The sequence below is a fragment of the Salvia splendens genome, chromosome 20 (assembly GCF_004379255.2).
Source record: "Salvia splendens isolate huo1 chromosome 20, SspV2, whole genome shotgun sequence".
NCBI lineage: Eukaryota > Viridiplantae > Streptophyta > Magnoliopsida > Lamiales > Lamiaceae > Salvia > Salvia splendens.
Genome location: NC_056051.1, coordinates 22,098,258 through 22,114,478, shown reverse-complemented (window position 1 = coordinate 22,114,478; position 16,221 = coordinate 22,098,258). Strand labels below are relative to the sequence as shown.

The 16,221-nt window shown below is 39.4% G+C and overlaps 3 protein-coding genes across 3 annotated transcripts; all 3 read left to right on the top strand.

Annotated features, from left to right (window-relative positions):
• Positions 1 to 5,442: 5,442 nt before the first annotated feature.
• Positions 5,443 to 9,841, top strand: LOC121781673 (early endosome antigen 1-like). The gene is made up of 5 exons (XM_042179384.1): positions 5,443 to 5,448; positions 5,568 to 5,769; positions 5,886 to 6,251; positions 6,342 to 6,785; positions 6,870 to 9,841. The coding sequence occupies exons 1-5, from the start codon at positions 5,443 to 5,445 to the stop codon at positions 9,839 to 9,841; spliced, it is 3,990 nt and encodes a 1,329-aa protein (XP_042035318.1).
• A 1,117-nt stretch (positions 9,842 to 10,958) lies between these two features.
• Positions 10,959 to 11,747, top strand: LOC121781672 (chromosome partition protein Smc-like). The gene has a single exon (XM_042179383.1). It carries the CDS (start codon positions 10,959 to 10,961, stop codon positions 11,745 to 11,747), a length of 789 nt encoding a protein of 262 aa, XP_042035317.1.
• Positions 11,748 to 11,871: 124 nt separating this feature from the next.
• LOC121782661 (coiled-coil domain-containing protein 18-like) lies at positions 11,872 to 15,728 on the top strand. Its single transcript, XM_042180607.1, has 7 exons — positions 11,872 to 11,955; positions 12,507 to 13,299; positions 13,389 to 14,068; positions 14,509 to 14,647; positions 14,746 to 14,827; positions 14,906 to 15,022; positions 15,260 to 15,728. Exons 2-6 carry the CDS (start codon positions 12,513 to 12,515, stop codon positions 15,006 to 15,008), a joined length of 1,791 nt encoding a protein of 596 aa, XP_042036541.1. The 5' UTR covers positions 11,872 to 11,955; positions 12,507 to 12,512; the 3' UTR covers positions 15,009 to 15,022; positions 15,260 to 15,728.
• Positions 15,729 to 16,221: the final 493 nt, after the last annotated feature.

The following is a 16,221-nucleotide window of genomic DNA, read 5'->3' as shown; positions in this document are numbered from 1 at the left end:
GCCTCTGTCGCAGCTACATATTCAGCCTCCGTAGTAGACAAAACAACAGTCTTCTGCAACTTAAAAGTCCATGAAATAGCAGTACCACCATAAGTAAATACATACCCGGTTGTGCTTCTTCTCCCATCAAGATCATTGGACGCCAAGTCTGCATCCACATAACCTGCCAGCTCGATATTCTTGCCATCGAAACATAAGACGTTTTCTGTAGTACCTCTCAAGTATCAAAAGATCCATTTAACTGCTTCCCAATGTTGCTTTCCCGGATCACCCATGAACCGGCTCACTACTCCCACTGCTTGTGCAATATCAGGCCTCGTACACACCATTGCATACATAATACTGCCAATTGCTGAAGCATAAGGAATTTTCTTCATTTCAGCATGTTCTTCTTTTGTACTCGGCGACTCCTTCTTCGACAGCTTAAAGTGACTTCCCAAAGGCACACTTACTGGCTTCGAATTATCCATGTTGAATCTTTCCAAAACCTTACCAATGTAAGCAGCTTGCGAAAGATACAATTTTCCTGCCGCCTTGTCACGCTCGATTCTCATGCCCAAAATTTGATTAGCCTCTCCAAGATCTTTCATGGAGAATTGTTCAGACAATTGTCTTTTCAACTTATCCACCTCCTTTTGATCACCTCCTGCGATCAACATATCATCAACATATAATAACAGAATAAGATAGCTCTTGTTAAACCTCTTGTAGTAACAACAATGGCCAGCGTAGCATCTTTTATAGCCAATCTCCATCATGAATCCATCAAACTTCTTGTACCACTGCTTTGGAGCTTGCTTTAAACCATACAAGCTCTTCTTCAACTTGCATACAAGGTTTTCCATTCCTTTTACTATGAATCCTTCAGGCTGTGTCATGTACAACTCATCCTCCAAATCACCATGAAGGAATGCCGTCTTTACATCCATCTGATGTAACAATAGATTTTCTGCAACTACCATACTCAACACTAAACGAATAGTAGTTAGTTTCACAACAGGAGTGAACACATCTGTATAATCAATACCGTATCGTTGCTCAAATCCCTTGACAACCAGCCTAGCCTTGTAGCGCTTGCTACCATCAGCTTCACCTTTGATTCGATAGACCCACTTGCAATGCAATGCCTTTTTCCCTTTAGGATGTTCCACAAGCTCCCATGTGCCATTTAGGAGAAGAGAGGCAAACTCGTCATCCATGGCAATTTTCCACCTTCGTTTATCAGGGCCTTCTCCTGCCTCTGCATAACACTCGGGCTCACCACCATCAGTAAGTAACAAATAAAAATTAGAGGGCGAGTACCTATCAGGTGCACGTCGCTCTCTAGTTGATTTAGGCAGCGGAATAGTCGGTGGTGGAGTGCTTGGTTCTTCTTCAAGCACCTCTTCAGCATTCTGACTCTCCTTGCTCCCACTCGAGTTTGAGATGTCTAGCTCGACCACTTGTGGCTCAGAACTGCTGGGACTTGACGCCTCCAATCTATCCTTGTACAATACCTGTTCATTGAAGATGACATCTCTACTGCGAATAACCTTACGGTTCTGCTCATCCCAGAGTCTATAACCGAACTCATCGCCTCCATAACCAATGAACGTACACTTAATAGATTTAGCATCCAACTTACTTCTCTCAACGGAACTAACATGAGCATAAGCAACACAACCAAAGATGCGTAGGAAAGATAGATTTACCTCTTTTCCTGTCCAAACCTCCTCGGGTATCCGAAACTCCAAGGGAACTGATGGACCTCTATTAATTAGGAATGCAGCTGTGTTGACTGCATCTGCCCAAAAACTCTTTGGCAATCCACTTTTCAACCTCATGCATCTTGCTCGCTCATTCAACGTTCTGTTCATGCGCTCTGCGATTCCATTCTGCTGTGGAGTTCCTTTCACAGTTTTCTCCATGCGGATTCCATTCTCGGCGCAGAATTCCTTGAACTTTGCAAGTTCATATTCTCCTCCATTATCGGATCTTAGACACTTCACCTTCATCCCAGTTTCAGTTTCAACAAGGGCTTTCCATTTTCTGAAAGCGTCAAACGCATCGGATTTACTATTCAGAAAATAAACCCATAGCTTTCGAGTAGAGTCGTCGATGAAAGTCATATAATATTCAGAGCCTCCTAGGGACTTTACAGGTGCTGGTCCCCATAGATCAGTGTGGACCATCTCCAACTTCTGTGTCTTCAATTTTCTGCCTCCTCTTGAGAAACTCACCCTTTTCTGTTTCCCAAACACGCAATCCTCGCACAGGCCAACTTCAACAGTTTTCAAGCCAGGCAGTAAACCTCTTGAGCACATTATCTTCATCCCTTTCTCGCTCATGTGGCCAAGACGACAGTGCCACAAATCTGCATTATTTGCCTCACTTGCAATATCAATGCAATCTTTGGAGTTAGTTGTGGTATACAACGTACCCTCCTTCTTACCTCGAGCTACTATCATAGCTCCCTTGGTAATCTTCCAATTGTTGCAGCCAAACGTCACGGTGTACCCTTCTGCATCAAGCTGCCCAATCGAAATCAAACTTCTCTGCAATCCAGGAATGTGTCTGACTCCATTCAGTTTTATTACGGATCCATTGGACGTCACTACCTTCACGTTTCCCTTTCCCACGATATCTAAGGGCTCGTCATCAGCCAGATGTACCTTCCTAAAATCGCGAGAAACGTAGTCTTCCATTATCTCCACATTGCTGCAGGAGTGAAACGACGCCCCAGAATCCAATACCCACGATTCCATCGGACTACTGACGCTCAAGACCAACGCCTCGCCATCGTCATCAGACATGGTAGCGTTTGCTGTCTTCTTGTCCTTCTGATCCTTATTCTTATACTTCTTCGGTGCCTCACATTGATTTCTAAAATGTCCAAACTCATCACAATTCCAGCATTTAACTTTATCCAAATCCTTCTTGGATTGACTCCTTCCTCTGGAATTTGATCTTCCACGATTTTGCTTTCCCTTCGATCTGTCTCTCTATTATGTATTCAGTGCTGATCCCGAAGTAGAAGATCCTGATTCTCTTCGGCGAACTTCCTCACCAATCATCAGATCTCTTACTCTGTCAACTGTTAGTTTTGTCTCTGCAGCAGTAACTGCTGTCACTGTGCCAGCCCAACTCTCAGGCAGAGACGATAGCAAAATCAGGGCACGAATTTCATCATCGAATTTTATATTAACCGAGTTCAGTTGCGAAGTAATCATGTTGAACTCGTTGAGATGTTGTTGCACCAGCTTTCCCTCTTGCATTCTAAAATTAAACAATCGTCTACTCAGATGTACATTGTTTGCCGTTGATGGTTTCTGATACATGTCCTCCAAGATCTTTATCATCTCCTTTGTCGACTTTGCTGCAGTCGTGTGATAAGCCACATCCTTGGACAACGATAGCCTAATCGCGCTCATCGCTTTTCTGTCCAGCAGCTCCCACTCCTCATGTTCCATCTTTTCGGGTTTGGTTTTTAAAGGCTTCCAGAGATCTTTACCGTACATGTAATCCTCAATCTGCATCTTCCAAAATTCGAAATTAGATCCATCGAACTTCTCTACAGCAATTTTCTCGTCGATCCCCATCGTGATTTCTGCCTCTTAAACCCTAGGCTCTTGATACCAGTTGTTGGGAAATAAACACAGGCAATCACGAATATGAAAGAGAATGAACACAAGAAGTTGTTTACCTAGTTCGATACAATGTGTATCTACGTCTGGGGGCGATGCCAAGCCAGGGATTTCACTATATAATTTTAGGATGATTTAACAATGAGGGAGCACCTCTATTTATAAGTAACTAGAGAGCCCTAATTCTAGTCAAACTAGGAAACATATTCCATAAGGAAATATCTTTTAAGGAATAAATCTATCACAAGGAAATATACTTCAAGAAAACAAATCCTAAACATGGTAGGAGATATTTAGGCTCCATAATTAACAGAAAGTAATATTAATCTAAAATATTTCAAACTAAATGAAATATCTCTATTTGAAAGAAAAACCTAATTTCTTTATTTTTTATTTTTAATTAATAAAAGAATTTAAATTTAAAAGCATGAAAACGAAAAGATAAATGACAAAATTATATACTCCAATGAAGTTGGAAAAGAAAATAATGTTGACATGTAAAAATTGATAGGTAGGGCAGAAAATGAAATTAAAAACATAGAGTTAACACGGAAACTGAAACGCTTGCAGATTCAGAAAAGAAAAATTAAGAAAAAAAACAAACCACCATCGCTTCAGATCTAAGAGAACGGTATTTTCAAATACACTCGACATTCACCTCACCAAACCAGCCGTTCAATCGGGTGAGAATCAATTCGATCATTTCCTACTATGTTCAACGATATTTTGAAATCTGATTTTTCTCAATTCGCTAACATATTTAATTGAATAATTCACTCATTTTTTTCTCCTATTGTTTGGGGTTTGCAGAGTGGCGATCTGTTTAATCTAATGACTATAGGTAGCTGTTAGCAACATATTGAATTGGATTGGATGGAAAAAAACAAGAACCGGACCGACATGTTGGCTGCCGGACGGAAAAAGGTAACTGATTCATTCATTTCCTGAGCAATTTTTTTAATGAATGTTGCATATACAGGGGAATAGGAGATTTATTTTAAGGTTTAATTTGAGGAAATGGATGGGAACGAAGTAAATATGCGTAGAATGTTAAACCTCAGTCACATGTGATTATCTTTGTGGAAGTATGAACTTAACTTTATGCTGGTTTGGAGCTTTATACGTATTGTTTGTTATAAATTGAATTATTTTTTTCCTGAAACATGTTACTATTAATTTTGCTAGCTTTCATTAAGAGAAGCGTTTTGGCAGCAGATATAGGATAAACGCATATTTATGTGCTTTGTGTTTGGAGGAAGTTTGTGGGCATTGGCTGTGCCGTGCTTAGAGCACGTTGCCAGTGCTCGATTCTGGCCCACAGCGTATTGAATTAGGAAAAGTAGGTGAATACTGTAATACTGAATACTCAAGGAACTGATGCTCAGTAGTTTTGGGTAGTGTGAAAGAGCATATGAATACTGTAGTGCTTAAGAAACTAGTACCCAAGGGCTATGAATGCCTTATATTCACATTATGTGGTTGGTGAATGGTGAATGGCTTTTGTTTCTGTCTACTTTGAAACTACCTCTTTCACCATTTTAGATTATTTGCACAATCCATCCAGTTAAGTGTTGAGGAATTCTTCTGATTGTTGTGTTACTCTTTTGGAAAATATTATCAGTGTTCACTTTTTTGTCAAAATTTGTCATCCTTTTTCAAAAAACTGGATTGGCATCTAAAACCTTATAGTTATCCATAGTTAATAGGGTGCTAGCTTTACTACTAGTGGTGGTTTGATATGCTCAGAGTCCAGGATAATATTCTGAGTTATGGTGTATAAAACAATCATTTTAAAATGTTTTAACTTCTTAGGTTAATAATGGAAGTGCAGCGAAATATTATATTTCTACTAATTGTAGATCATCTAGTTCTAAAAAATGTTCAACTATTATTATCGTGTACTTATTACAATCTCTTGTGGTGATATGCTTCGTCATATGTCAGCTTCAACAGTTCAGGCAAAAGAAGGATAATAAAGGAAATAATAGCAAGCCATCGGGTAAAGGTGGTAAATCTGGGAGTGATAAGACGGCAGGCACAGTTTCTGAAGCAGCTGGAGAATTATCCAATCATGATACAGGTGATACTGTTGACGTTTCAGAGTCAAGTTCCGGAGTGGTTGCAGAGGCAAGTGATACAGCTACTGGTATATCCAAGCATGATGTAACACGAGATGCTTCCAATGACGCAGCAGTACAACAGCTACATGATGATGATGGACAGAGATCCAAGCATGATGCAGAAGATAGTACCGCTTACCAGAGTCAATTCCTAGAGTGGAAACAGTGGCAAGTGATGCTGCTTCTAGAGTAGATCCAGTCACAAGTGAAAGTCCTGTTTCTAATAAAGATACTTCAGCAAAGGGTAAAGTTGGAATAGCATGTCTTTTGGATGTTGCCGGATTTCCATCAGAGGGATCGAAAACAGATAACACTAGCGATGGGCATGATGTAGATATTAGGGCTTCTCCGGAGGATGGATCATCTTCTCTGGTTCTTGAGGACACAACCATTAATGTCCCAGCTATGGTTTTAGAAGAGAGGTTAGGAGATTCCAATTTACTTTTGCCCACTGATTTTTCATCAGGACTGGAGAGGGAGCATGGGGAAGAGCAGGTAACAGATGTAGGTTTGTGCCTTCACTCTTGATACTCTACAATTTACTCATTTTGCCTCTTCATTGTTGTTAGAGTTTAAAGTCTGTATAATATTTTGGTAGGGGCAATGCAGGAAGTTGGTGGTTCCGGTGGAAATGAAACTGATGACCGCATGGTGATTTTTCTTAATGGAGATAGCAATCCTCCTACAGATGATGCTAGTGATTCTATTGCAGAAAGGACAGCTGATTCAGGGAATAGGTTTGCGGAGGAGAATTTCTCTGTTGCCACACAACTCAGCAAGATTGACGATGCATCATTGACTGATTCTGTTGCCAACTATGCTGGAGAAAATGAAGAGCCCCGTGATCATTCTTTTGGCACTTCTCCTTTAACTGAGTCCTCAATGATGTCAACATCTGTGGCAATGGGTCATGAGAGAGATGTCACATCATTTGGTCCAAATGATGAGAAACCAGAGGCAGTTAATTTATTAGATACAGAAGGTTCTCAAGCAAATTCTGGATTTTTTGAGGTAGAAAGATCTTACAAGGTTAAAAGTAACGGTAAGGAAAATTTCTTAGCATGTAAACACATAGACCTGTCGTCGATTTTGGATGGAGGTGTAGTCAAACTTTCCCAGCTTGCAGAAATTTTACAGGTACTTGATCAAGATGAATTCAGGTACATATTCATGTCAAGAGAATCATCAGCTGAGAAACCTAGAAATGCAGATAAGAGTCAAGCTACTGATGGTGTCATTCATGATTCTTTTGAGAGGCTCAAAGAACATTTGTATATGACAAGTTTGTCAAAGGATGCGTGTTATTTACAACTGTCTGAGCATCTAAAGGGGATTGATGGAATTGCAGTGAACTCTTCACTTGTTGAAGTCGAAGGGAAAAATGATACAATTGCCAAAGAAATTGTGCAGTGCAGAAATGAGCTCCAGGAGGCTTTATCAGAGAAGGTAGAACTTGAGAAGCAGCTTCAGTTATCAAGATCTGAGGCTGATGTTTTTGCTGCTAAAGTTAATGAATTGCAGAATAAATTAGAAATGACACCAGGAGAAATATCAGGCATATTATCTGAGCTAGTTGAGTGCAGGAATTTGGTACAAGCCTTGCAATCTGAAAATGAAAACTTGAATGTAAGTTTCAAAGTGATGATCGAAGAAAAAAACAAACTTTCACAGGAGAGTAGAAATGTTTTGCTGGAGAATGAAAAAATCACTGAGGAATTATATCAGCACAGAGTTTCTTTAGAGTCATTCCAGACTTTAATACAAGATTACAGGAAAAGACTCGAGCAGGAAAATTATGGCCTGATCAGTGAGAATAGTAAATTACTTGCTGGCCTGGCAGAGTGTCAGAATACAGTGGAAGTTCTAAGGGTGGAAAACAAAAACTTGAATGAGATTTTGACATCTTTATCAGAAGAAAGAAAAAAATTTGATGAGGAAAAAGTATCGATGGACCATCAGATTGGAAAAATGTCGGAAGAATCAGTTAACTGCAAAGAATTGATTCTAACTCTTCAGACGGAGATTATCAACCTTAATGAGCATATGAGATCCTTATCTGAGGAGAAGAGCAAGCTTGAAGAAGAGCATAATACAATTTTCAGTGAGTATGAAAAGCAATATCACAAGTTAGTGGAGTTCAATGTTCTAGAAACTGTTCTGCTAGCAGAATGCTGTAAGGCTGTGAAGAATCTAAAAGAAGCCAGAACTTCCATTAAGCATTACACTGAAGAAAATATATCCCTCAATGCTGATTTAGAGTTTCACAGGATCAAACTAAAAGATATAGATTGTCAGAAAAACTCATCTCAGTTTGATGAAGTTGAAAGTCAAGATGTTAAGAATGATACTGGTGTGTTGCATGAGTCCAAATCTCATCAGTCATCTAGTAGACAGATGAAATTGGATATTTACAGTGACACCTTTGGATTTTTAGCACTAAAAAGGAATTTGGAGGAAGCAGGAGTTTTAATGCAGAAACTTGAGAGGGAAATTGAAAGTATGCACTTAGAATCATCATCTTTGAGTAGATCAACAGATGCTGTTTCCCCTGGAGTGTCACAATTGATTCAAACTTTTGAGCCAAAAGGTTACACAGAGAAGGATGGCCAAGATCCAGAGAAATCCCCTTCATCTGAAGGCCACACTACTGAAGATTCACACATGAGGACCAAAGTGGTTGCACAAATTCTCAAGATATTGCTCGAAGAATTAGTAAGTGATGCTGAGGAAGCCAGTGAATTTTATAGAGTTAAGCAAAGCAGAGTACTGGCTAATGCTGCTGGAACAGACTTGAGCAAGTATGATGCGTTGGAAGAGCACAATGATCAATTACAGGAAGCAAACATAGAGCTTATGGTTTTTTATGAGGCTATGAGAGAGCTTATCCATCATGGTGTTGCAAAAGAGAGTGAACTTCTTGGTCTATGTGATGCCATGCAGAAGCAAGAAGCTGTTCTAAAATTAGAGAACCATAATCTTCAAGAGAAGATGAATGACTTACAAGGTCATATTAACGAGCTGCAGGTTCAATTGGAGGGACATTGTAGAGACTCGGATGAGATGACTTCTTCAATTTCCAATCAATTGCAAGCACTCCAATCAGAAGTGTCTGAAAGAGAATTGATTCTCCAAGAAGAACAGAGTTCTGTTGCGGCTCAGATTCTTCAGACTGTTGCCAAGCTGGATTCTACTGCCAATAATATTTCTGCCAACCCATTGCCTACTGGAAATAGCAACCCTGATATTGTTGGCTCTGTTGCTGCTTCTGTTGATGGTGCCTGCATAGTGATTCAGGGTCTGCATGGACAACTTGAGGCTGCTCAAAGTGAATTTCAAGAAATGTCACACAAAACTGATGTAGCTCTGAGCATTCTGCATAGACTTTACAGTGAACTTGTGAGGACTTTATTTGGGTGTGACCCAGATGCAGCTAACGAAGTCATGGCTGATGGTAAAAGGCTGGATCTTTTACATCCTAATATTTTTGATGCCCTATTGAACCAATTGAAAAAACTTTGTAGTGAGAGATTGGAGCTTCAGTCTGCAAATACACAACTCGGTTCACAGATGACTAACACAGCTAGGGAGACTGATGAACTGCAAAAGTTATATCTAAAATCAGATACTGTTCTCAAGTTAATTGATGAGATCGAACAATCAGTGAAGTTGGAGAGGCCAGCTGTGTGTGGAGATGAACCTGCCTCACTCCTGGAGTCTCTGATTCATCTACTCATTCAGAAATGCAGAGAAACTGGTCAGGGCTCAAGCTTATGTGCATCTCTAGAAATGCATGTACATGATTTGCAGGGTGAAGTGGAACGCTTGAACTTTGTTCTTATGGAATATGGAAATGAGAACCTGGTTTTTAAGCACAGTCTGAAGAGTGCGCAAGAGGTTGTTATTGCTCTCAATTCTAAAGTGCAAGAGAAAATTGCTGAGCTAGAACTGTCTGAGCAGCGATTATCGTCCCTTAGAGAGAAGTTAGGTATAGCAGTTACAAAGGGGAAAGGCCTTATTTCACAACGCGAGAGTCTTAAGCAATCATTAGCTGAAACGTCCAAGGGAACTGGAGAAATGTTCGCAGGAATTACTATCTAAAGATGCAAGGCTTCATGAAGTTGAAACAAAAGTAAAAGTCTACGCTGAGGCAGGTGAGCGCATGGAAGCCCTGGAATCTGAGCTCTCCTATATTCGCAACTCAGCTACTGCACTAAGAGAGTCATTTCTGCTTAAGGATTCTGTCCTACTGAGAATAGAAGAGATTCTAGAAGATTTAGAGCTTCCAGAGAACTTCCACTCCAATGATATAATTGATAAGATTGTCTGGTTGGCAAAAATGGTTGGAAATCACTCCTTGCCTCCTGGTGAATGGGATCACAGAAGCTCAGCTGAGGGAGGTTCATATTCTGATACTGGTTTTGGTAGTTCAGATGGCTTGAAAGAAGATATGAGAAGAAGATATGAAGAACTGCAAAACAGATTTTACGGGTTAGCTGAGCAAAATGAGATGCTTGAACAGTCATTAATGGAAAGGAACAACCTTGTGCAGCGGTGGGAAATTTTTTGGACACAGTAGATATGCCATCTCATCTGCGATCTGGGGAGTCTGATGATAGATTCAGTGGTTGGGAAGTGCACTATCAGAGGCACAAAACCGTTCTTATTCTCTCCAGCAGAAGATTGATAACTTGGAGACTCTTTGTGGATCCCTAAGTGCTGATGTTGAAGATTCACAAAGAAGAACATCTGAGCTTGAGGCAGCCTTCCATCAGGCTTGCTCAGAAAAGGAAATCCTAACAAGGACTTGGAGATACTGAGACAAGAAAATGATGAAAGCCATAAAAGAATAGCTGATTTTTTCTCTTAGAAATGAGAATCTTCAGAATGAATCAAGTTTGTTGCAAGCACAGAAACTTCTGTTGGAGGAAGATAAGGATCACATTGAGGAATTGTATAAGAAGACTGAAGGAATGGTTAAGAATGCTCTTCAGGATTCTTGTCTGAAGATGTGGTACTTGATCAGGAGGGGGTTGAATATTTTGAAGAACTATTGAGGAAAGCTTGTAGAGGAACATAAAACACTATCATCTGGCAACCTTGTTTAATGTGGATTCTACTGATGTTGCACATCACTGGAAAGGAGGAGCTGTCTAACCCTTCCAGAGATTTTGAAGAGCAGGATGTCACGACTTTGAGCAAAAAACTAGATGAATCTATGGGTGAGCTAATGAGCTCGAAGGAGGAGAAAGATGGATACATGCAGACGAATCAATCCCTGGTCCGTGAATTGCAGGAGCTGGAATTAAAAAAGAAAGAATTGGAAGAGCTTCTTAACCAAGAAGAGCGAAAATCAGCTTCTTTGAGAGAGAAGTTAAATATTGCTGTTAGAAAAGGTAAGTCCTTGGTGCAACAGCGAGATGGCATGAAGCAATCAATCGAAGAACTGAATGCTGAGGTTGAGCGCCTCATGTCTGAGAGCAAGCACACTGACAAAACTATTTATGAGTATGAGGAACATATCAAGAACTTATTGGCTACCAGCGACAGGGTACAGGTGGTGGAATCTGAAAATAGTTTCCTCAGGGATCGTCTGGCAGAAACTGAACGCTATATGCAGGAGAAAGAGGGTAGCTGGAACAGTATTTTGAATTCTCTGGGTGAAATAGATGTTGGATTTGAAATTAATTCTGTAAATCCAGTTGAGAGGATCACAGAAATAGGCAAGTACTTGCATGGTCTACATGGTCGAATGGATTCCCTTGAACAAGATTCAAGAAAATCTAAACGAGCAGCTGAACTACTGCTTGCAGAGTTGAATGAAGTTCAGGAAAGGAATGATGGTCTTCAAGATGAACTAGCAAAAGTTGTTGATGAGCTTTCAGAAGTTTCCAGGGAAAAAGATTTAGCTGAAAATGCCAAACATGAAGCTGTTGCACACATTGAAAAACTGTCTTATTTACACTCGGAGGAAAAGGAGAGACAAATGTCTGAAATTACGGTTTAAAATTGGTGTGGACAACATGAAAAATGACCTTTCTGCAATTGACAAAGAACTGGGGGATGCTCTTTCCAAAGATTTGGAAGTTCTGTACAACAACGTGAAGGCTACACAATGAAATCATTTTTTTGATTTAGATGTCGTTCCTGATCTGGGTGCTCTATTTCCTGGCAGCTTACCTGGGGTCACATTGTCTACAAAATCAGAGAACAAGGTAAACTGATTATGTTATCACACTCTTATATGCCCATAGATAATATTGATGGCCATTTGAAACAATATTCCCTTTCCTGAATGTTCCATACAAAAGCAGCGTTTGTGTCGTAAGATGTGATGCGCTGGCCTCCTGTAAGTATTATGTTTTCAACGTGAACAAATTTCTTATTTTATTTTCTATGTTATACGGTGTTTCTGGTTGAACTTTTGCTTCGGGAAATGAGAATCATTGTGTTCTTGAAGACGGAATTATAAACTGTGTTCGAGGTGGGGTCAGGTTAGAGGATATATTTTTTCTGCACTAATAAAAGAGGAAGCTCAAGCAAGAGAAGTGATTTCCTTGGTATTACCATAGTTGAGAAAAACAGTATAGGGCAGGGTGCTTTTCCTTTGGATGATTTTGTTTCAGTCTTGTCCTTCATGTTTGGGCATGGCATCTATGTCTGACAAATGACACCTGCAAGTTTCTTGTTAATCCTGACAGTTCTGTCTCTCGAGTTTCTGACTGTGTATTAGATGTCTGAGCTTAACATTGTATTTCACCTGCAGGTTTTTATGACCCAAATTGATTCTATCTGGGAGCGAATTCACGAGCATTCACGTTTATTACAAGAAGAATCGTCTCGCTTATCTGAAGTAGTCATGAATGTTCATAGAGAGTATACTTCTGAGAAGGAGTTCTATGAATCTGTGAAGAGAGATGCTGAGCATTTTCAGTCAATTGACAAAGAGAAGGAGTCAAAATTGCATATCTTGCATGGAAACATTTCATTGTTGTTTGAAAGCTGTGCTAGTGCAATTTCAAGACTCGGAAACTGGAAGGAACATATGGTTGAAAATGCCTTGGCATCTAGATCTCCACAGAGGAACTTAAATTCTCAAAATCAAATTGGAGGAAATATTTCTGTTGGCGATGCAAGCATCTTCAATGTGGAAAGCATTAGGAGCATGTGCGACAAACTATCACTGGTTGTGGGGGATTCCATAAGCATGCATACTAATGAGTTGGGCAGAGTGATGGAAGTTGGGCAGAGTGAGATGAAGAGTACCATAATGAATTTACAGAATGAACTTCAAGAGAAGGATATCCAGAAAGAGAAAATTTGCAAGGAACTTGTAGGTCAGATAAAGGAAGCTGAAACTAATGCAAAGAATTATTTACTTGATCTTCAGCAAGCAAGGGTAAAGCTAGATGCTTCACAGAGACAATTGGATGTACTGGGTGAGGAGCGCAAGTTGTTGGAACAGAGAGTGAAAGAACTCCAAGTTAATGAAACTAATGCCTTAGATTTGCAGCAGAAAGTCAACTCACTGACAGATGCACTAGCTGCAAAAGTACAAGGTCAGTTATATGCTATATTTAGCTTCTATGTGGATCACTAAGTTCTTTTGTAAAGATCCCATTCTAATTTGTTCATTGTACTGCTGCAGAATGTGAGGGGCTGATGCAAGCCCTTGATGAAGAGGAGACGGAAATGGAAAACCTTGCAAACAAGATTGTGGGGTTTGAAAATGAGTTGCATCAAAAGAACAAAGACTTGGAGAACCTTGAAGCGTCTCGTGCTAAAGCTTTAAAGAAGCTTTCTGTCACCGTGAGCAAGTTTGATGAACTTCATTATCTCTCTGAAAATCTCCTATCTGAGGTTGAGAAACTCCAATCCCAGCTGCAAGAGAAAGATGGAGAGATTTCTTTCCTTAGGCAAGAGGTTACTAGGTGCACTAATGATGCACTAGCTGTCACACAGATGAGCAAGAAGAGTTCTGATGAGATTCGGGAGTTGCTTGCTTGGCTTGATTCCTCGATATCTCATGTACAGGTCAATGATGTAACTATTGATTATTCGAATCACCTGATCGACGAATATAAAGAGGTATTACAGAAGAAGATTTTGGACTTGATATCTGAGTTGGAGAATCTTCGTGCGACGACCCAGAACAGAGATATAATGTTGCAAGAAGAGAGAATTAAAGTGGATGAATTAACACAAAAAGAACAGCATCTGAAGAACTCATTGCGTGAAATGGAATCTCAACTATTTGTGCTCCAAGGTGTTGGGGGTTCTGATAAAGCTACAAAATCTAGTTCAGAGATTGTGGAGGTTGAACCAACGGTATGCTGCATAGTTATTTTGCTATTGTCTTGTTCTAATTGCCTTAATTTTCCCTCTTAATATGATGTCTGTTGCTAGAATGACATGATTAAGTCTGCATATGATGCATGCTGTATATAGGAAGTATGATATGCTTTTCATCTCTAGTTATATATCAGTTCAGGATAACATAGTATAGTAGTATATCAAATTGACTTGCTTTCATACCTCCATGAAAGAAATAGTACTATCTTAAGAGGGCTATAATTATGACAGTTAGAAAGAAGTCTTAAACCTGTATTGATGATATCCAATGTTGTTAAATGTCAGCCATATTGAATTTTGTCACTAATTTTCTTTCTTGCAGTCATCTATTTTTCTTTGATAAACTTTTTTCCCTTTTCTTCTACGCTTTTCTGGTAGTTGGCATATTCATGTCCACAATGTATTGATTGCTGCAGACAAACAAATGGAAGTCTAGTGGGACCATTGCTCCGCAAGTTAGAAGCTTACGGAAACCAAATAATGATCAAGTTGCCATTGCAATAGATATGGATGGCAGTAGTCCGGGGCTGGAGGATGATGATGATGATGATAAAGGTAATATGATTTTGGCCAGTGGGCAATATAAGTGGCAAAAATAGAATTTGTAGGACCTCTTCAATGCTATTTTACTTATACTTATGTTGTCAATTCAGCTCACGGTTTTAAGTCGCTGACCACATCAAAAATTGTCCCACGATTTACAAGACCTGTCTCAAACATGGTTGATGGATTATGGTAAGCCTTAATATCAACTTGTACTTGTATTTTAAATGTATTATGCCTGTATTGATTTCTATTGGCATGTTGTTTCAGGATGTCCATCGACCGAGCCCTAATGAGACAACCTGCTTTACGTCTTGGTGTAATCCTCTATTGGGCTATAATGCATGCTATGCTTGCAACTTTTGTAGTCTGAGAACTGAACAACTGGTCAGTGCTGTCCCTCGTTCACTCTTTTAAGCATGTCTCAGACTCTATTGGAGTATCTAGTTTTGTTAGCAATTCCATTGCTCCATGATATGAAAGCAATGGAGTCACATGATGCAACTAATTTCTTTAAGCATCAGGATATCTGAACTTGGCTTGCCTTTTCAATTTCACACCATCAATTCTCTCTCGGTAAACTTAGTTGTGCTGATGCGTTATTAGCCTCTTTTAATCCTGCAGGTCTCTGATCATTCTAGGTCAACATCACAGCTTCAGTTGTGACTGAGATAAGTTTATTAGCTTTTATACGTATAATCATCTAGGTCGCTCATTCTTTCGTCATTCGTGGACCAGGGAACTGTGATTTCCTCGCTTTTACAACACGAATCACAGATTGCTTGGTGTTTTTCCAATAAGAAGGGAAGTTATTATATGGGATTACAATACAGTAGAGATGCAGGTGATTGATTGTAGTGAACAGAAGATATTCTTCTGTTTTGTCATGGCGAGACCGGCAATTCGCCTTTAGTTTTGTTCATTTTCTGTGGAATTGTTTTTTTTTTAATTTTAAATATTTGTACTGCATCACCCATATATTATAGCTCTAGTGCCTGATCATCAAAATGTTGTATTTGACACTTTCTGGGATTGGGATTGGGATTTTCCTCCCTGGTAATGTGGTATATACATATATCGTTTCAAAACGTTATTCTCACTGTGCTCAGCTGGAGTATAAAAATTAATGGAAAAACAACACACATATGAAACAAGTTGCAATTCTCAGTTGCAATTGATTGCGTTAATGAGTTAACAGGTTAGCAATTTAAGAAAAGTTAGTAATATAACACACCCCGTTGATATAGTTATACATAATGGAAATATTGTAACAGGTACGTAATACAAAATTTGCTTCATTATAATGGCGGTTATACACCATGGGACATTATCTATTGAAAATCATTATGATGCAATCAAGATTCCAAACAAAGCTTTTTCACATGAATCGATTATCTTGTGAAGAAACTCAATCAAAGGTTATTTCGCATGAAAAATAATTGCCCATTGCTAATTCATGAAAGCCTTGGGGAAAAATGCACGTCGTATTTGATGAGTAGGTGCGATCGAACTTACGGAGATCCTCCAGCTATTAAACTATCGATCTTAATCTTTGATAGAACGCACACATATATAATTGTTTCTCA

What these genes read in the sequence shown, in the direction of transcription:
- LOC121781673 (XM_042179384.1), top strand. An exon ending in AGAGCAGGTAACAGATGTAG is followed by an intron (nt 6,252 to 6,341) that starts GTTTGTGCCTTC and finishes ATATTTTGGTAG; the next exon opens with GGGCAATGCAGGAAGTTGGT. An exon ending in TTACAAGGTTAAAAGTAACG is followed by an intron (nt 6,786 to 6,869) that starts GTAAGGAAAATT and finishes CCCAGCTTGCAG; the next exon opens with AAATTTTACAGGTACTTGAT.
- LOC121782661 (XM_042180607.1), top strand. Translation starts at nt 12,513, where the DNA reads ATGACCCAAATTGATTCTATCTGGGAGCGAATTCACGAGCATTCACGT. An exon ending in ACTAGCTGCAAAAGTACAAG is followed by an intron (nt 13,300 to 13,388) that starts GTCAGTTATATG and finishes GTACTGCTGCAG; the next exon opens with AATGTGAGGGGCTGATGCAA. An exon ending in TTGTGGAGGTTGAACCAACG is followed by an intron (nt 14,069 to 14,508) that starts GTATGCTGCATA and finishes TGATTGCTGCAG; the next exon opens with ACAAACAAATGGAAGTCTAG.
- LOC121781672 (XM_042179383.1), top strand. Translation starts at nt 10,959, where the DNA reads ATGGGTGAGCTAATGAGCTCGAAGGAGGAGAAAGATGGATACATGCAG.